This window comes from Acipenser ruthenus, chromosome 5 (assembly GCF_902713425.1).
Source record: "Acipenser ruthenus chromosome 5, fAciRut3.2 maternal haplotype, whole genome shotgun sequence".
NCBI lineage: Eukaryota > Metazoa > Chordata > Actinopteri > Acipenseriformes > Acipenseridae > Acipenser > Acipenser ruthenus.
This window is the reverse complement of record NC_081193.1, coordinates 71,103,434-71,125,013: the sequence shown is the minus strand read 5'-3', so window position 1 is coordinate 71,125,013 and position 21,580 is coordinate 71,103,434. Positions and strand designations below refer to the sequence as shown.

Below are 21,580 nucleotides of genomic sequence, written 5' to 3'. Positions count from 1 at the left end.
CAGCAAAAGCACCTACAAAGTGGGGGACTTTGAAACAGACACAAATAGCTCCATCGATCAAGACAAGTTCTATGCTGAGCTTAACGAGGTGAACCGGGAGCAAGAGACACTGCCATCAAACGGTGCAGAGGCAGGCGTTTCTGCTCAGGATGAGTCTGTGTTTTTCAGCAACAGCGCCGTCAGGGAGTTGGAAAACGCGTGCCAGACTTCTGATGCCACTCTGAGCCCTGTCGCGGCATCACCACCGTCACATAGGACGAAAAGTGACACTGATCCTCCAAAACCTCATCCAAGCACTACTGGAAACTCTGCAGCTGTGGACCTGCGTCAATATGACACTACAGATCTAGCACAAGCGCAGCCATCATTTGGCAAAAAGAGACTGCTGAAAGCAGACACTTTAGACTTGAGCGACTTACAGCATGTCAGCGATCAAAAGAAGGATGCATCTCCAATGCTCTTGTGTGAAGTTCCTGACAAAGAGGGAATCAGAAGTACAGGAAATGCCAGCAGCTGCTCTGAGCAGGAGAGGCCCAGGCTTCAGGGAGTAATGGAGGCCCAGAGCCCAGAACCCACATCTCCTGTCAAGAGAGCAGGGCCCTCTCCCTCTCACAAGCTTGGGTTCTCTTACAACAGGGATGCCGACCTCATCAAGAAAAAGCGTGCCTCTCTGAGGCACTCTGAATCTGATGCCACTTCAGATGCCAGTTTTGCCCTGACCCACACAGATCATTCAGTAAAAAGTGTGCAGGTAAGAATGAGCGTTTTAAGGTTTTGCTTGTGCTTAAACGAGGTCGGATTTCTCAGGAAAGTGAATTTCCACAGGCAAACGTCACAATAAATATATAGTATAGTTCTGTCTATCCCTTTACTCATGGCAGGATTCCTGCAGTCCCCAGGACCTAATGGTAACACCTATTGGGAGAGGCATAACCAGAGCACCCCCTGGCTGGGACTTTCAACACTGGAGTGCAGTAAACAGTTGAGGCTCAAAACATGGAGCTTTAGTGCATTATGTCATTGCTTTGGCTAGAAAATAAAATATATATACATACAGCACACAAACTGTATTCATTTCTGTGCCTGGATTGTATTCCAACAGAAGTCTAGAGCATTCAGTAATATAAGCCAGCGTGAGTACTGTGAACTACTTAAATGTGAGCAACGATTAAACCTGCAAAGATTTAGCTCTATTGTATTTCATGTAAATATAGTTTTTCTACAATCCCTACAGTAGTATTCCAACTTTGGGACCAGGTTTGAATTTAACCACATCACCAAATTATGATTTATTCCAGATTCCTTCCATCCTGTAAATTAGCAACATTATGACTTTGCTTAGCAACTTTCATTCATATTAAGGAGGTTCATTCGGTGAATCGGAGACCTTTCTCCTAACTGATTGGGAAGCTTGCTGATGGTGTACACACCATGTGATGTCTGGGTAAAAGTGTAGGTTGTTGCTTGATTGTGTACTTATTTCTTCTAAAGCTGATGTAATGTTTTTACTTATACTGCAGATTACCTCCACCCAGCAGTCAAATATCACTGAAGAAAAGGTAAGGATATACCTCAAGCGACATTAAAACACATGCTAAGGAAAGGTCTCTGCAGATAAGTGCCATGCGACCAGCAATTTTACTGATGATTACTTGGGTGAGATTTAATTTGCAGAACATGGCCTAATCAAGAGCCATGGGTCTGTTTTAAGTAAGTCCAAATGAACATTGAAGTACTTGTGTTCACAGATAAATCTCAGTTTTTAATGTGGAAACACGTTCAAGTGGAAGTGTTTCCTTGTACTTGTTTTTCAAATTGTTTGCCATGTAGCCTCTTCCAAGTACCATCATTTTAAGTACACTACTTGGAAGATTAAAAACGTGGTGCACTGCAAACCTTATAAAAAACAGTTTAACCCTTTCCTTAAACACTCTTCGTTGTATTGCCTTCCTGGGCCACCATGCTCTGCCGTAGAGCTTGGAAACATATGTCATTGGATAGGGGAGGGATGGAATTTCACTCCATGATAGTGTTTTTTTTTTTTTTTTTCATGTGGCGTCACTGAGATGGGCATTTCATTTTTAAAGGGCAGAGACAGTTTACAGCAGGCACACAGACACAAAACATCACAGGAACTTATTTAGAGCGAAGAAAGAAAACACTAAATCTGATGTAGTTGACTTATAGTTATAACATTTATTCTGCTTCATGTTTTAATATATATATTTTACTACATTTATAAATATCAAGAAACAAGTGGATATAAGCAGATAATGTTTCAGATGAATGATTATTGCTAAATATTTATTTTGAGAAAATAATAGAGAGCAGTGTCCATTATTGCTTATAAAGATCCTGAGAATAAATGTTTATTATGGCATTGCAATGTTACTATGTTTGCTTATAGTTAGCATTTTGTAGTGTTATTTAGCACTATTTAATCTGCTGTTAGTTTGTAAAATATTACTTTGATAATATAATATTCTGTGTATATGTTTACTGTTTACGTACAGAAATATGCACACGATAATATAAACGTTTCCATACAGCATTTCATTTCAAGATGGCAAGACGATTAGGTGAATCATTGTTGCCAGATATACTGGCGTCCTGATTCTGGTGAATCAGAATTTTCTGACCAGTGATTTGTTTATATAATATAGGTGTTCTCTTCTTCTTCGTCTTCTTCGTACAGGGTTACAAATCAAGATTAATATTTAAATGCAGTATAGTTTACAGTAAGTGCAAATATTACTACTAAAATACAATATGAAATATGAGGCAACAAGTTAGGATTACAAGAGGTTGTATATGACATAATAGTAGTGCAGGAATAGTGCATTCACTGAGGATCCAGTAACTTGGTGCATAGATCAGGCAACTCCAGTGCCTAGTAGGAGGGGCAGATCATAAGATTTACAAGTGCAACTGCTAGCCAACAGAGAAAAGAAAGCAGTAACCCATCATAGTTTATTCTAATATACTTAACTGTTACACAGCCAGTGTATGCTTAAAAATGCACTGTATACAGCATTGATATAGCATTTAGATTTGAAGACCACGTCACTAACATACTTTGCCTAAAATATATTCTAAACAAGGTTGTTATGGCAGGACAGAGGTTACCTGTGCTGGGGAAAATAAACAGACACTGCTGGGGAAGGACTAAAATAATATGAATACAACTTCCAACAAACACTAACAGAGAAAGAATAACACTAACTAGATTTGTTCCCAGAGAAAGGAAGTGCTATCATAATATGAAACTTAGAAAATATCTCACTTTACCGACACTTCCAGTGTCACAATGCAATAGGCATATGGGCACGCAGTGTCTTCTGGGAATAGTAGTTTATCTGGTACACGCTGAAAACTGTTTCCAATCAGCAGAAATGCGGATGAAAACTACAACTTCTGTCATCCACGCATGTCAATGTCAGCAACATGTTAGCTTCGTATTTAACGTTTTGTCAAGTTTTTTAAATTTGTCTTTTTGATGGGGTACACCCCTGTGTGTATTTTGTTCATTTATTATTAAACATGCGCTTCAGCACTTACATAACCCAGTACTGTGTCTGTCTTTTCCTTGGTTTGACGTCACCCGCAAGCCATCTTGCCACAGTCCTAACATTATGATGGATTTCTTTTTTTTTTTTTTCCCTGGTCGCTTTTAAAAAAATCTCCTTCAAGGAACTTAATACAAAACCGAATTATGCAATTTCCATTATTCAGCACTTCACTTATAATCGAGCACACGACAGCTGTGCTTCAGCAGGGGGCGGGAGGGTATGAATTGCTCTTCCAATTAAAACCAGGGCTCAGAATACGTCACCTGTCCTTGCTTGTACTGTGGTTATAGAGATTGTCTAAAATGCAAGAAAAAATTACATTTTAACCTATCTGTTTGTTTTTGTTTTATTGAACATTATTATGTTATAATGTTACACAACTATATATAGTTGTAGTCAAAAGTTTATATACCAAAATGGAAATTTATAATTTTTTTATTAATTTCTAGAAAACAAAGAATTTATGGAAAAATCTTTTGTAGCAAAAGTTTTGCTTTTGTGGATGACAAAAAAAGTTATAAGAAATAGATGTGTACGATTTATTTATTTTAGAATTTTTTTTTGCAAAACTCAGAAAATGCTCATTCAAAAGTATTCATACCATTTGATGCTATGATAGTATTGTCTAGAAGGTACTAGAAATGTCAATATGATAATGCAGAACCTAATTCTAGAAAAGTCAAGAAAATGCTGGATTGTAGGTGAATATTCTTAGAGAGTATAAAAGGGTTAGGCATAGGGTGATTGCTGTCATTACCAATATGTCAATATGGGAAAAAGTAAAGAGCTATCTGAAGGCCTTAGACAGAACATTATTTATTGTCATAAAGCTGGAGAAGGATACAAGAAGATTTCCAAGCATTTAAGTATCCCAATTTCAGCTGTTGTTTCTATTATCAAGTAGTACGAGACTCATGGTACTGTCACAACGCTGGAAGAAAGAAAAGGTTCTTTCTCCAAGAACAAGTAAAAGAATTGTGAGGAATGCTAAAAACAATCCGAGATTGACTGCCAAAGATATTCAAAGTGAATTGGCTGCAAGTGGGACTGGGGTATTCATTTCAACCCTAGGTCGAGTATTGCATGGTGAAGGTCTCGATGGTCGCAGGCCAAGGAAAACGTCACAAGAAAAATCGCGTAAAGTTTGCAAAACGACATTTGAATGATGGATATGAGCTCTGGTCAAAGGTTTTGTGGAGTGATGAAACAAAAATCGAGCTATTTGGTCACGCTGATAGTCGTTCTGTTTGGAGAAAGTCCAGTGAGGCATACAACACCATCCGTACTGTCAAGCATGGAGGTGGTCATATCCTTCCATGGGACTGTTTTACCTCTAATGGCACAGGAAATTTAGTTCCAGTACATGGTAAAATTGGTTCCATAGCATACCAAAAGATATTGGCCAATCGTCTGAAACCTTCCGCTACAAAATTTGGTTTAAAGTGCAAAACACACATCAAAATCTACTTCAGAATGGTTAAAGAAGAATAAAATTAAAGTTCTGGAATGGCCTAGTCAAAGTCCCAATCTAAATCCGATTTGAGAATCTTTGGTATGAGTTGAAGAAGGCTGTGCACAAGGGAAGTCCTCGGAATTTGAATGAACTGGAACAATTTTGTGTTAAAGAATGGTCAATAAATCACTAAAGAATTATGCCAAAAGCTCATTGATAAATATACTAATCATATAAAAGAGGTTATTATTGCTAAAGGTGACTCAATTAGCTATTAATTTCATGTCAGAGTATGAATAATTTAGAATTAGCATTTTTGAAGTTTGCTGAAATAAATAACTGTAGACATCTATTTCTTGAAATAAAAAATTATCATCCACAAAAGCAAAACTTTACTACATAAGGTTTTTCCTAGAAATGTTTGTTTTCGAGAAATTTCTAGAAATTATAAATTTCTATTGGGGTATATAAACTTTTGACTACAACTGAATAAGTGTGTGTGTGTGTGTGTGTGTGTGTATATATATATATATAGATATAGACAGATATAGATATATTATGTATGTATGTATGTGTGTGTTGAAAAATAAGTTTATATCGTTTCTAAAGTACTTTCTAATGTTCCCCAGAGCGTTCTGAAAAAAAACATTTTAGTGAATTATTATAGGAAGAGAGTCAAATACAGCCAAAATAAATCTTGTCCTGGGGAGCAGCCCACTGAAAAACCTTAAAGGGTTCTCGTTTCATTTTGCACACCTATATCTAACACAAAATGTTGACCTCTTTTTGTTTTTTTGTTTTTTTCTGGTGGTATTCAAACAGAAGATATTATCCCGACAAGAGGAGCTTAAAGAGAGGGCAAGGCTTCTATTGGAGCAAGCAAGGAGAGACGCAGCTTTGAAAGTAGGAAATAAAAAAGTGACGACCAGTTCATCCACACCGACCCGCAGCAAGCAACTAACTGATGTAAGACTTCTAATCCATGGTACATTTTTAATAGGGGGGTGACATTCAGCTGAAAGGCTTTCTTAGTTATTCCGAGTTTCAAAAAATATTCAGTCTAATTTTAAAGTTTATTTATGGCCAAGAAAAAAATGAAATAATCACGAATTATGATAAAAAAAGATATTGCAGCAGTCATGCATACCTCCACAATTACTTTCTGATTCTAGATAATCTTGTGATGCAGCTGAGAAAAGCACAATCCATATGCAACAATGTGTTTTTATTAATTGTAAGAAAACATTTATTTAAATATATGTTTCCATGCAGAATTCATTGCATGTGAACATATATTCACTGAATTACCGGTAATATGCTGTAGTGTCTTTTAAAGTAGAAATAGTGAAGGTATTTTTTAATTTATTTTCTGAAATGAAAACCCTAAATAGATGTATAGCCACTCTAACAATATATTAAATATTACAGCACAGTGGCATTCTCATTCTGCATTTATAAATTCCCTCTACACCACTTTTCTGAAACACCTTGTTTTAATCCTTTTATAAGAATCTACTTTGTGCGCATCTCATTCGAAAACAACAGGCAAATTGCTTGTTTACCAATGAAGGGATTATAATGAGAGTGGGTGTGCTACTAATAATGTGTTTTAGCATGAAGCTTAGAGCACCAATTTTGTGTATATGTTATCCAGTAGAGGTGATGTAAAATGTACAGGATTAGTGCAGTTATTTCCACCAAGCAAAAGAGATGACATCCAGTCAACAAAAACTTTAAATGATGTTTGTGTTTGCACAGCACCTATTAAAACAGTTTTAAAACAGTTGAGGCATGGCTTTAAAAATCACACGTGGTAATGAATTGTTCAAGATTGATTAATGTATTACTCTGGAAGTAAAGCTATTAAAATAATACCTTTACAGCTCTCACCTAGGTAATGAGGTGAGATTGCTTATTTGTATAGCTTCTCTATTTAAGGTACAGTAGTTTTAAAAAAAAAAAAGAGTGAACAGTAATCTGTTTTGCATCAACTTTCTCATCTGCTCAAGCTTTGGACTGAATTCTGAATTCTGATTTTTTTTTTTTAAATTAGCTCAAGTGACATACCTCCAGCAGTGTCGCAGAAAAAAAGATTAAGAGATTATTCCATTTGCATCACACTTGTGTCACAAAAGAATGTGGAAATTTTCTGCCAGGTACTTATGAATGCTTGTTTCTGTATGCAGACCAGTTTGCAAAATATATTACACCATCTGAGTAACTCCTTCAAATATGCTTTGGCTCAGCAAAATATAATTGTATCTATTTTGTCTATTTGTGCATTGCAGTAATGTTTTATTGTAGATTCTAGGGAAGTAAAGCAGGACAGTACTGTGCAAACTTAACTCAAATGTTGCAAACGGGTATTCAAACAGGTTGCAAACACGATTTCAAAAGTTATCTAGATACTTATACTAGAGGCGGCACTATAACCTGATTCCTGGATCCTACGGGACATGTTGCTACCTGCCAATGTCAAAAGCATTTTACAAAAAAAAAAAAAATGTAATGTATGCAGCTATTGGATGAACTCTTATTGACACGTTATCCAGTAGGTACATTTAACCATGTACAGTGTAGAGCAAGCATAGTGCAGGGTACTAAGGTAGGCTCTCCTGTTCACTTTGTGTTCCAGAGACCATAACATAGCAGTATGTAGGAACTAAAATGTGTTGGCTTTCATTATTTACCCCACAAGGGATGCACATCCTCGCTGGTGACTGGGATGTAGTGGAGGCGTCAGTAATACATATGTATGCCTCACTTACATTTAAGCATACCAGTGAGAGAAGCTTGTACGAGTTTGGAAATCTGCCGTGCCGCCACACCTACTTTTGCTATAATCTCATAAGCCAGTTCCTTTAGAACAAGGTTGTCGAGAATATTGGAATCTAGAGTGGTACAGTATAGAAGCACATACCTTTCTTTGCATTCATTTATGTATCCATTTTTACATTTACGTACTGTAGCTGTAGGTCATGTTGGGCTACAGTTTCATGATATTTATATCTATGGTTTTGTTGGTACAGAACTGTATTTTAGGGCAATGTTGTATAGAAGCCATGCATGAACTATTCACAACGTGTCTGTTATTTTGCTGTTTTTAAATTCCCAACAACATATTAACTAGCGACAGCTTATATTTCTTATCAAAATCCAAACAGCTGGCTCTGTAAAGATGGGAACCTTTGTTTTTTTTCGCTCAAAGTCGTCTGTAAGGGAAGGGGTTATGAGCTCATTGCATTAAGATCAGCACAAATCATTTGCTCATTTTCCTAGGCTGCTTACTGTTTGAATCTATTGAAGGAGAGAAAGAGAGAGAGGGTGTCCTTGAATTACATCTTTTAAATGTAAGCCTTAATATACTATGTCAGCAGCTAAAAAAAAAAGATATCTTCAAGATTGTTTTAAAATCCTCCGAAAAAAAAAAAAAAATACTGCACTGTGAAGTTTGTAAAGGTGCATCTAGTCTGTAAAGTTCTAGTGGTGCTTACAAAAGGTTTCTGTATCTTTATGGAAAGCTGCTTTTAGTCTTTATTAGAGTTATGTTCTAAAATATACCGCTTTGCTGCATGCTACACTTGGCTCCCAAGGACAATGCTCTAATGAGGGTGGAGTGCATTAATGGTGTCAACTATTTAATTGTTTCAGTTTTTAATAGAAAACATTGATTAAAAGGATCCCTGTCTCCCAGTCTGATAATATGTTCGTGATTTAGATTAGATTACGTGATGTCTGTTTTGATTGCAACGAAAATTGCTGCTGATGTGTTATCACTGGGGCGACCTAGCATATGTATCTTGCTCTAAGTAGCGACTTTGTAGTTTAGCATGCATAAAGAAGATTTTAATTAAATTAAACCTGACTCCATTCTTTGAGGGCAGTCATTTTATGTAGGGGGTTTTAAACCGCATTGATTTTGTGTTGCTGAGTTCCAGGACAGAAATCTCCTCCTTCTTTCATACAGTTTAAATCCAGTTGTTAAGGTTTGCAAGAATTGGGCATATAGGAAAAGTAATTTCAAGACATTGCAGTTCCATAGCAGAGACTTATCTAACAAAGGAGGTTTTTTTTGCATGGCATGTTCCAACGTTTTACTAACTCACCATATTTAAATTCCTACATAAAGATCAGAAATGTTTTCCTTGTATCTGTCAGCATATTGTGCTATGACTCCTCTGATGTACGATGAGGCCACATGCACTACATGTTGTGCTCCATTGTATTTTCCAGCCCCATTTGTGGCACTGGTAAGTTAGTAATGCCTTTTTTCTTCCCGTGAATGTTCAATATTTTGAACGCCTTTGATAGTAGTGAAACAGTGTTAATTGTTTTGTACTTTCCTCGGCCACGCTTCATAGGTGGTCTTCGTAATCTATATGAACTTGTATCCAGATTTCTGTAATGTCATGCCTCCAGCGGTGAGTAAATTGGTAATTAATGAACAATCGTAAACCGCCACCCGTTAATTTTCCCTTTTGAGTTTCTGACAGTGTCATCTCCGCCAGAAAGCGTTGCGCCATGACGCTCTGGCCCCTTGGAATGAAACCTCAGCAGCATGATTTCCTCAACCATTAGCAGATCAGAGCAGCAATTTCACAGTACTTTGGCCGGGGTAATTATAGTACCAAGTACTATATAGAGTTGGGAATTCATGCACAAGCCCAGAAATTCCAGGTGAGCTTCCTTGTGTTCAATGGGACGTTATGATTAGTTTAATTGGGTTTTGTTTGATTTTAGCCGCTGTGGCTGTTTGTGCTATGGCGGTGTAGTGACTTTCCACTTTGGTGTCTGTGACCTGCACTGACAGAAACAAGTACATAACAAAACCTTTTGAAGTAGATTTTTCTATCCTCAGTATTTTTTTTTTAATAGGATTAATTGCCCATTTATTGGGTCACTTGTCACTTTAAGTAAAAAAAAAACAAAAAAACAAACAAACCAAAAAAAAAAGGGATGTTTTAACCAGTTTGTGTGGTTATTATTCTTTTTTTCTGTCTCTGGAGATTTTAATCCCAAAGTGTAGGGGGAAAAATATGTAATAGCAATTGCTGTAACTTGTATGCTTGCAATTCAGATTTAAACAGCCCAATTAGGACACAAGACCTCCCAGCTAACTTTACTAGTTTAGTTGGGCACCAATAAACAAGCCAATCCTCCCATTATCTTCTTTTTTCTTCAAAGGCTGTGAAGCATATCTCTTTTTTTTTTTTTTTTAAGGTACCATCACATGTTGTCTTGACTCACCAGGAATAGTTTTTAGCATTGTAGTTGGTGTCTTTAAAAGGAAGCCTTAATGAAACCGAATAGTTTGCTGGGAGTTTGGACCTGACCATCAGGGTGTTTCATATAGGCTTGTCAGTTGATGTTCATGAATTGGCTTGAACTGAGATCAAAGCATTTCTCAAAATTGAGAATCTGTGAGAGAGACAGCTCCTTCAATTGCACCACAAGAGCTAATCAAGCCATCAGTTCTTTACGCACAGTGCGTGTCTTCATGGATCCCTCAAACTTTACAGTGAGCGGTTTGTCATTAATGATTGAAACTGGATTTGTGTTTTTCGCCCTTTATAAGTAATAAAAAGACCTGGATATAAACATATTTGAGTATCCCAAATTGGTTGCGACAATAAAAAAAGATAAAAACTTTGGTCAAACATATAGGCACCATATAATAGAAATATTATTTTTTTTGTTATTCTTTAACCATTTTGTGTGTGGAAACATTTTAAATTTATTTTGGTTTCTTGGTTTAAAAATGTAACTATACAATGTGCAAAAGGCAACCCTATGAATACTGCAGAAGACAGTAGTTTGCAGTGACTCCTGCGAGATGCTCTTAAGAACATAAGAACATAAGAAAGTTTACAAATGAGAGGAGGCCATTCAGCCCATCTTGCTCGTTTGGTTGTTTGTAGGTTATTGATCCCATAATCTAATCAAGCAGCTTCTTGAAGGATCCCAGGGTGTCAGCTTCAACAACATTAAAACAAGGTAGGTTGACCCAGTCCATAGAATTGTATTGTCTTCATAATAATTTAAAGGGCGAGTACTTCTGAATCATGCTTTTAACTGTAATTACCTTTACTATAACAATGCAGGCCTGCATTTTCTTGCCTAACCACACCCATTGAGTTCCCTAATTTGAAATGCGAAGATGTTTTTATCAACCTCTTACCATTCTTGGAGCCTTGTGAAATTATTCAGATATTTGGAACTAGGACATATCATTGTAAAAATATGTGCATAAACTAATAAAATAAACATGAAAAATAGTAATAATTTAGTTGGAACCTTGTTTGTTTTGTTTCATTAATGGAACCTTCATCATAATTAGCTTTTAGCTATGTTTTTAGTTTGTGGGTGTTTTTCAAATTGTAATGTCATCTCAAATATATTTTCAGAAGGACAAATCTGGCCACTAGCCTCACATACAACATACCATAATAACAAGCTGTTTTTATTTTTTTTCTGAAATGGTTTCTGAACTATTTGACATGATTTCTTAGTGCTAAGGGCAGGCACTGTTGCCTTTTAAGCAATTTTTTCCTATCGGTTTCATTATCGCCTGCCTCTGAGTCTCCAATATCATCTGTAAGCACATGCAGAATCATAATTATGCCATGTACAAGTTCTTTGATAACATGTACAGTTTTCTTCTTAATTCTTTATCAAATGCATTGATCGTGGCATGTGTGCATTGATCCAGGTCCACCATCTGGCTGTGTGTGATAAGCACAGTGGCATCTTTGCATTTCCACTGTCATTCATTGCGCTACAATTTGGCTGCAGGGGAGTAGTGGCTGGGATTAGCCCTGTTCTGCTACTTACTTGCATTTTAAGTTGACACCTCTACAGCGGCTCAGACCACATTACAAACTGAAACACATACGCACGACTTAGTGATGTGACACTTCTCAATAAGCTTACTCCACTAGCTACTCAACAATCTGTAATTGGATTTGTAGGAATAACAGCAAAAGAATTCCTAAGAATTGCTAGGGACAGAAGGTGAAGTTTTCTCATTATAGGCAGAAGGCAGAGTATAGATCATGGGCGATTTTGTTATTTTCCATTTAAAAAAGAGAGAGAAAAAGAAAGAAAGAAAGAAAGCCCTGTCGGCCTTTTACAGGACATCTTCAAGAAAGGAAAAGTCCAAACAGAGAGTGAGCTCAGAGTCGGTGTTGGATTCAGAGATTGTGTTAATGTAGTATTATTTTTCTTTAATTTAGTTAAATATCTACCAGCTAGTTGTTTTATAAATAAGGTTGCCAGTATGTAAGTAAGTTAGTACTTAAACATGTATTCATAACATTTTGTAAATACATATTCACTACAGATACAGCCACTTTTATTATTATTGAATCAGAAACACTTGTTTTGTAATTTACTAACTTTTTTCATTAAAAAATGTCATGAACCCGCAAAAAAATGTTACCCCTTTTTTTCCCTGATAGATGCATTTATACCCGCATAGAAAAGCTAAAATGCTGCTTTACATTGAATAATCAGTGTGTCATGACAAATCTATCTCCTTCTGCATGAGTAGATGCCAATTTGACTGATTTCTTTCAGGCCCACACTAGGCTTTAAGCTAGGTCTGTGTGCATGACTAGCAGTGCATTCACCAGACAAGATCTGAGGGCCAGGGAGTGCTTGCCTCCTCAGTGCCAATAAAAGAGCAGCCAGACAATCGGCGAGAGGCCTTGGATGCAGCACAGGGTGTTTGCTGCATATTCACTCAGCCGTTCACTTCTCTGGAAAAATAGTTTTTGTCTATTTGGTGCCGTTTAGTCTTTTTTTCTAAGTTTACAAAAGTAATGATGTTTGTCATTCAGTGGGCCTATTTAGAGTTGCAGTACTTGCTGATGTAGCTGATAATGTATATTATCTGCTGTCCTAGCGCTGAGAATTTAACACATCAATGTTTTCAAATCTACGTTGGAAAATCCATTGGTAAATTGTGGCGGAAGATCTAGATTTCTGCATTATATTATTAAATAATACATAGGCATAAAAGTGCCGTAGTACAGTAGTTACAGAATTCCATTTACTGTATGTTAGAAAATGTCTATTAAATGTATTTGTACTTCTTTACCTGGGGCGTGGTAGGTATAACGTTAGGATGGCTTCATTGCAGTGATGAAGAGGTCTCTGTAACTTTACTATTTCTGCTTAGTAATGTTTTTCTTTTCTAAGGAAGGACTGGTTCCTGAAAAAATGTAATTGCAAGTGGATAGATAAAGTGTAAAATTCACTGCTGATTTATACTCCCATGATTCTCTACTGATTGGCAAACATTGACAAAATTCTAAAAGCACAGAATGTAAGGTGAATTATAATAGCAATAAGACTCCATCCTGGGATTTATGTGTAGGTTTGAACCATTAACACCTTACAAAGAAGGTATTGCTGTTTTTGGAAGATTTTGTGATTATCCTGTGTTCCACTTGACCAATCAATTTTAAGAAGATATGTAATGGCAATTCTAGAAGCAAATTCTAAAATAGGAACATGATGACCGATTTACTTAGCCGCTTCATAAAGGACAAACTTGGGATAGCTTTGGACGTTGTACGCCACTTTTTCCACTTGAACCTTAAAGCCTGTGCTTTCCTGCTGGCAAAGGCAAACCTCTGGATGTTCCAAGAGAAACGAGCAGGTGCAGCTGACACTAGGGTGTCTGGCTAAATTATTAACCAGGACAAAAAGTTTGAAATGGTTTAAAAGATCAGCCTCCAAATGGTTTTAATGTTTCATCTCAAATCCTATTTACTCCAACAACAGCAAATTGAGCTCCTAGTTAAAACCTCAGCCGGCCTAAATCTTTAAAGGCCTTGTGATTTTATTTTGCCACTTTTCATTGCATATTGTATAGCCGGTGAATGGGGTACATTTCGGTAATCCTTGCCTCTGGACAGGCACAGAATTCTCTTTCTTTCTAAATGGCTAATAACAGTGTGTTGCTTCCTGTCAAGTGATGAAAGGGTAGAACGATAATTCCCCCCCCTTAACTGCACTGTGTAATCAGGAAAGGCCATAAACAAGTTTAAAAACGCAGATCATTGTAAACATGCCCTCTATAAGCAAATGTGAGGCAAAAAAACAACCTTGTTTTCACTTTTTCGGAATATTAATGACTTGCATTAATGCAAAATTGAAATGTAATAATGTCTATTATACACAACAAGGCTTCCTAAGATACTTTTGGAAACTGTTTGTTGCTGAATAACTGTTTTTTTGTTGCTGAATAAATATATTCTGATGGCTACTTTAATGCTGCAGATGTTTTAACTCTTTTAAAGCATTGTACATGTTAGGTGACTTTCCACATCTCATTTGAACCACAAAAATCAGCTACATTTTTGAAGACCATTTAAGGCATTCTTTTGGTGAGTAATTATCCTGGCAGCTACATGGACAGCTTCTCACATCCTGATTCACCTTCACTAATCCATGGCGTCATTTTTGGCTGAAAGTAATGTCAGTCACTGCCATCTGCGGCAAGTACAAAAAGGACCCCCTAACGACAGCCATTTTTATTTGTTTCTTAAGATCTAAAGGCTGTTGAAAGAACAATTGGATGAAGTTGAGATTTAGTATAAGCTTGAGTTTTCTTGTTCCAGTGAAATTAAACTTTGGTCTTTTCTTTTCCCTTTTTAAAACCTGCAAGAGGGTTGCGGTGATGTCAAAGCTGCAAGGATTCCGCTGCTGATCACTTTAATTACTGGGACTAAGGAGGATAAAATTAGAAGTAGCACCATTGAAGCAGTGGAAGGAAGCTTGCTGAGATAGCAGTGAACTGTGAAATATAAAAAACATTGCATACAAATACATTTTTATAAGGTTGAACACAATAAGTTGCATTATTTATTCACCCAAAATTGCCTTGGTATGCTGAAGCATTACAAGCTGTAATTTCATATGCAGGCTTGTATTTTTGTTAGAAATATAAAATGGGTCTTGGAACTAAAATATACGGGCATTCTAATAATCATGGCTTTTACTGGAGATGCTGTTTAATTTTTTTTTTTTCATTTTGAAAAGACTTTTGTGTGCAGTGTGTTGGGGACAATACATATTTAAACACTACCTTCTACGGTTTTGTGTTGATTTGAAAACTGGAGCTTAGATACTGTTGTGCCGATCAATTTTTTTTATTTTTTATTCTTTTTTTTTTTTTTTTAAGCCACTTTTTAAATTTGACTTAAAATTGGCTATTTCTAATAGAATGCAGAGGTTATTACCTAAAGAATGAATGGTTTACAAATCAATAAATTAAGATCTTAAATTGGTATAAAGATAAACAAGCCACAAATAATATAACAGCAATGGCATTCCTCATTTCAATATTTTTAGCAGATTTATGTTTGCAACATTTGAATCATGGAGTAACAAAGCTTTAGAAGAGTTTCTTTCTTTAAATCAGATTTATTGTGCTGCTTTCATAGAGCAACTTGTTTCAGGAATCCAGCTGTAATTATATCCTCTCCAATCCTTATCCCTGTTTAAACGTATAAAGCCTGGCCTTTCCAGATTTAATGAATTGTGAACAAGTGTGTTTAGGTGAGCTTAATTCTAACTGCTGTGTATCTTGGGGAAGTTAAGAGGTGAGAAAGCAAACATCACAAATTTGCCAACCCCCAGGAGAGTTTTTGGGGGGCCGGGAAAACTGCGTATCCAGTGCTGGAACATCAGTAGAAAAGTAAATTGAGGCAATCTGATAGGGAAATTGTGTCAGTCAGGCTCAGGCTCAGGCTGTTGTGTTGTGTCCATATACTTTGTTTACTATAGATTTTTCTAAGTTGTAACCTGCCTGTGCAGCCTGTAAATGGGGCTAAATCTCACTGCCTGAGGATTGAATTACAGCACACCTCTTGGTTAATGGTTATAAACAGAGAGTCCCATTAGGGTTGCATTCTGATTCATTCATTTGCATTTTCCCATTGTACTTCTGAACAATAGATACAAACAAACAATTTACATGGAAATAGGTCAAATGTACCTAATTAGTATTTGTGCTTGTTTTGTTAATGACTGCTTGGCTGAATTGAAATGATTTTAAACTCGCTAGTGTGGAATATGACGCTTTCTCTGAAACCCACGAAAAAAATAACGCTTCAATTGAATAGGTAACTACTAGCTGCAGGCTTCAAATGGTGTCTCTTGGTGGGCTTGTGTTGAATTCCGAATGGCTTTAAAGCAAATTGGCGCCTCATAAGTAAAGTTCTTTAGTTAATTATACTCAGAACTCTCAACCTGCCAACGTCTTAAAGAAAGAAACAGACTGGAATGAGGGACACTGCAGAGAAAAGCAAGTGTTTTTTTACGTTCCTGTAATGATCATGCACTTTCCAATATATATTTTTTTTATTCCAAGAGCATTCTCATTTATAAATATGTTCACCATGCATAAAGCAGATGGATTACAAATGTTTTTTAGTTTTGTAAACAAAAGAACAAATGTATTGTTCTGTTTTTAAAGTGATATAGCAAAAAGCTAATAATTTGTTTAAATAAGATGTGTTGCCCAATGATTCAAATGAAATAAGTGCATTTTATTTATTTGTATATTTTCTAAATGGCATTGCCAAATACAAGGTGGAGGTGGTGGACAGAGGGTGAGCAGGGGGTCCCAAGATATGTTTTTTCTAAATTATATTTTGCATTAAAAAAATCTTACGCATGATACATACAGATGTGAAGCATTCTATTTGCGGTGTGGTCTCCAGCCCCATGCTGTAAACCAGTCGTTATCATGATCATCAGATTGGGAATGAAATGGCATTTCTGTCAATTACTGAGATGGCAACTGTTCAATATATATCCTAGCAGCAAGATGAAGAGCGACGTCGTCAGCTGAGGGAGAGAGCTCGCCAGTTAATAGCAGAAGCTCGATCTGGTGTGAAGATGTCAGAACTTCCCAGCTACAATGAAATGGCTGCAGAGAAGTTGAAAGAAAGGTCAAAGGCATATGGAGGTGAGTGGCATTGTGGTTATCACTTCCAAAGCAAAGCTTGAATAAAAATAAAGAATTGTACACCAATATCCACTAATGCAACACCAAGGTCGTGATCATCAGGTGAATGATTTACACTAATTCCTAAACAGAATAACTGCAGTCTTAGATTTGGTTGCCCCAACTACCCAAAGCAAAAGTTTATTTTACCGTGAAGCAACATCCTCCCAAATTATCGGTATGGATTAGTACAAAATCACAGCTGTCTTGGCCAGCAGGGTACAGGAAACTGGCATGATGATATGAACATCTGCAGGTCCTAAATCCCTGCCTTGCCAACTGTATTGCAACGTAGATGGTGGAAGTTTGTATGATTTGCATTATTTTTCTACAACAAAAAAAAGTCTTCCCAGTGAAGCATCTAAAATGTTAAATCCTAAGATGTTTGTTAGATATCAGCACGCGTGACATACTGTGCTGGCTGACCAAAGGTAGTCAATACGTGATCTGGAGGAAAGTGGTTGTTTCATAGTAGGTTAGAAAAAATCTTATCTGACACGGGGACTGTATCTCGAAAGAAAATACTGAAATAAAAATATAGTTTAAAAAAAAAAAGTTGGCAGTTTATTTTAGACTTTCTAGTTTTGAATTCTGCTAATTGTATAACTCATTAAAAAAACAAGTTTTGAGAAAGTTCTATGGGCTTGATGCACAAGGCTTGCCGTGCAGAACGCATAATCCTAGCTATTCTGCATTCCACTCGGAAACCTTAATTCACAAAGATTGCAGGAGGGCAGATTCAGAAAGGCAGGATGCCGTTAAACTATTGTAGTGCATTAATTTATTATTCCACTGTGGTGTTTGTGGAACTACACCCTATATAACTTCAGTCTAAAAACCTGCTTTTACTGCACTGATTTAAAAAGTAAAAATTCTCTAAATGAAATGAGAGAATCCATTGTAGTAGGTCTTATTTTTGAGGATTTGCAAGTCTTTAACTAAGATTTTGTCTAGTTGTTTCACTAAAAGTCACGGCAATACAATTAACAGCCATCCTACAGTTTCAGGAATCTGGAGCAGGTGATAAGGGTTATAATGAGGACAGATTGCCTTAGATCGTGTTTTGTGTCCTCCTGATAACAAACTGTTGTGTTCATTCATGTCAGATGTGTTCTACCTACGCATGCCCTTAATGGGAATACTAATAAAATACTAATTGGCTTGTTTCAAGTTTTTCCTGTTTGAAGTGCCTAATATCTTTGTTCCTGCAGATTTTGGGGACGAGGATGGCGTTGATCATGGTGGGGATGATGATGATAATGTAGATACTAATGATGATGAGGGAAGCCCTGTATGCTCCTATGTAGGAGATGGAGATGAATTTACTAACCTAAAAAGTGACCTTGATTCTCTTGGTAATTTAAAATAATGTTTTAGATTGCAATCTTGAGTGTGCCTAACATTGCTTGCTGTGCATGTATCCCATAGCTTGATCATCTGTGTGCAGTGGCTTGTCTTGTCCTTGACTTTTTATTGTCTTGACTTAGATATTCAACCCCACTTCCCTTTATTGATCTACTGAACAGATACAATTAGTAAATGATGACCATTCATTTTTCTCGCCACGTGTTGGTCACAAACATCACCTTACATTTTCACCCTTTTTTAAAAAAATATGTATTCTAGATTTTAATTTTTTTTTTTTTCCTGGGTCCTCTCCCTTGACCTTGATCACTGCCAAGCACTGTCTTGGCATGAAGTCAGTATGTCCAAAGATCATAAATCAGTCTTTCAGAGCTTTTTCCTTTTAATTGGTGTCTTTAACAGTTGATCATATTTTGGTCATTTAAAATGTTTAGTTTAAAATCAAAAGTACAAGGAAAAGGAAGCAAAATTGTATTTATATTCACCAAAGGCATTATTTGAACGCACCAAAATAAATAAATAATAATAATAGTCATAGTAATTCAAAGACATAACAGCTAAAATAAATTGCATAATTCACATATTTTAACATTTATTTTTGTATTCTGTTTTCATCTTTCTGACCACTGTTGTTAATACAGCATGCTATTAAAGCAACTCTTTTTTGTTTGTTTTGTAATAATAGCACTTGATTTGGTAAGGACCCTAACCTCCTTAACAGATGTAATGTACTGGATGGAACAATGCAAGTATACAAAGTATGGCTGCATGGTTGCTACCACAGATTTCATTTTAAGGAGATAACAGTACAGTACGGTGCATTTGATGACTGTGTTCACTCAAAACAAGTGCCTGTCTGGCAATTACAATGTATGGATTTGATTTTAATATTCTGTTGCTCATTATGTATGCTTAACCTTGTCATTGTAATTTTGTTTCCAATTCCAATTTCATGGCCATGTGTGCTTAAAATGCCTCCTCTCCACTTAAACCCAGTTCATATGCAGCCCAGCATTTCAGCTTACATTCACATGTATATATAATTGTATTTATTCCCTGCCCCTCTGTAGTGATGGTGTGTTGCATTTGGTACGCTCCTTCTGTATACTGCCTCTATAGATCATCCAGTTGAAGCTTTAATGGTACACATGTAAATTTGTCAATCCAGGTGGACAGAACAGCAAGCATGTGGATCTCAAACTCAAGAAGCTCCTGGAGGCTCGTCCGCAGGTAGTAAATGCGCTCTCGACCGCTGCTGCACAGAAGGTCACTAATGATGGTACAGAACAGGAAGAACTTAAGGTAATTATTCCGTGGCCTCTGACCGTGATTGCTGCCTGCCCCCTGTGGTAATTTAATGAGCTCCTCCTTCACAGTCCCACCAGACCACCTCAAGTCCTGTCCATCAACAGAACGTCTTGTTAGTGAGAGGCATTTACTTGATTTCTTCTCATTCTACAAGCGACTACTGCAGAAACAGTTTCTAGATGGCATCATCATTTTGATTGTGGTTTTGAACGTCATACGATCAAGATCCTTTAGTGGCAATGCTTGAAAAGATGAAGATTCCCTGGATTGTTTAAAGCAGACACCCTACAGTGCATCATATATTAATTTGACACATGTTGGTCCCTGTATACCCATGTACTACTGTAGCGTATACAACTACCTGTTATCTTTGTAACTCGGTTTACTTTAAAATCATGTGGGTATGAAGTGACTGTGGAATGTCTGTGTGCTGTTGTCTGCCTGCCCTCAGGACTGCAATATCTGGGGGGGGGTTGACCCTAAAGGTCTTCATTATAATTAATTAAGGGATTGTTACCTGGTGACCTGTATTTTTTTTTTTGGGGGGGGGGGGGGGGAGGGGAGGTGTAGTTTGATTTAGATTAAAATACTTTTTGCTAGAAGTGGAACTGGGGGTTCTGAATGAGAGGTTGTGCATATAGTCAAGGAACACATCAAATTAATGAAAATCGATGTACAATATTTCAATTTATTTTTTAACTTGCTTGATTGGTAAATATCTTTTATGTTAAGTTTTAGAACTATCACAAATGCAGTTTGTTAATCACCAAACTTCTGTCTATACTTTTGCAACTCCTGAAAGGTTTGAAATATAATGTATTATTTGTATTGGATCTAATATTTAATATGCATCCTATTTCATACCACTTTTGGTTTTCAATCTGTATGCCTAATGAAGTTTTTACCCCACCTGTAAACTCTTTAGGGACTGCGATGCTGACTGAAAGGATTTCCTTCCCTGATTGTATATAGAGCGCTTTCATGTCCTAAAACAATGACTCATTGCAGTGATGAAAGTTATCTAGCAGGGGAGGACTTTGAATGCATAAGCAAAGCCAGATCAAGTCTGATTTTACATTCAATATAGCTTTCTACAGTGGATTTAATGTGAGATAAATCTGGCCTGTGGAAAACACAATGGATTGTCAAAGCTAACTGAATTAGCCTGGTTTAGAAGAATGCATTTGTAAAGTGGCAGAAGTCACTGGTCATAAAAAGGTTTCTTAAAATTGGATTTGCTAACCTAGTAGCACCGATATTTTATAGCGTTACAGGGCTTAAAAAATCAGCGTTGATTGTTTTTCTTTGCTAAATGCCCCAGCTTGAACTGCTGGACCTCTTCTGCAGTGGTGGTAGTGAAAACCTAATCTATAATAAAAACACATTACAAGTCATTTAAATTAGCACCTCATGACTGTTGACAAGAAGCGCAGAAGTCTGTAGAAAGTGATGCATCTGTTTTTTTTCTGGGAACTGTTGAGCCACCGTCGCAGGGTTTGTTTTTTGTAAAACACACTTTAGGCGTTTTGTAAATGAGGCCTTCAGCATTTGCAAAGGAGGATAAACTGTTTTCTCCCCTGGAGGATTCTGTATCCCAGGCCTCCTTGAGGCTAGAGAATAGGCCATTAGAGATCTCCCTCATTACTGATTGTCTCAATGCAAAGGAAGGGTGCAGTCTTGGTAGCATTTGATAACCAGTTTCGACATTCAGCAGGCTTGGTTATTAGTCATGCATCTCGGCCTTTGCCTATTTACTTTCAAAACACTTCATGAAAATAATAATAGATAAAGAACAAAATGCAATATTTGTTTTATGCGTGGTACCCTTTGTATCTGCTGTTGCCATGTCCATGTAGGGGTAGGGGT

The 21,580-nt window shown here is 36.8% G+C and overlaps 1 protein-coding gene across 12 annotated transcripts in view; it reads left to right on the top strand.

Moving 5' to 3' along the window:
- LOC117402982 (EH domain-binding protein 1-like) overlaps positions 1-21,580 on the top strand; it is a 157,118-nt gene that overhangs the window by 85,853 nt on the left and 49,685 nt on the right. For 4 of the 12 annotated variants that reach the window (XM_034004751.3, XM_034004748.3, XM_034004747.3 and 1 more), the window contains 6 exons: positions 1-751; positions 1,521-1,559; positions 5,845-5,988; positions 16,855-17,002; positions 18,253-18,396; positions 19,575-19,708. The exon at positions 1-751 is cut by the window's left edge and continues 164 nt beyond it. In XM_034004751.3, the coding sequence (XP_033860642.3) occupies positions 1-751; positions 1,521-1,559; positions 5,845-5,988; positions 16,855-17,002; positions 18,253-18,396; positions 19,575-19,708 (1,360 nt within the window). The remainder of the gene's footprint in view (positions 752-1,520; positions 1,560-5,844; positions 5,989-16,854; positions 17,003-18,252; positions 18,397-19,574; positions 19,709-21,580) is intronic. The other 8 variants (XM_034004752.3, XM_034004757.3, XM_034004755.3 and 5 more) reach the window with 4 other exon arrangements.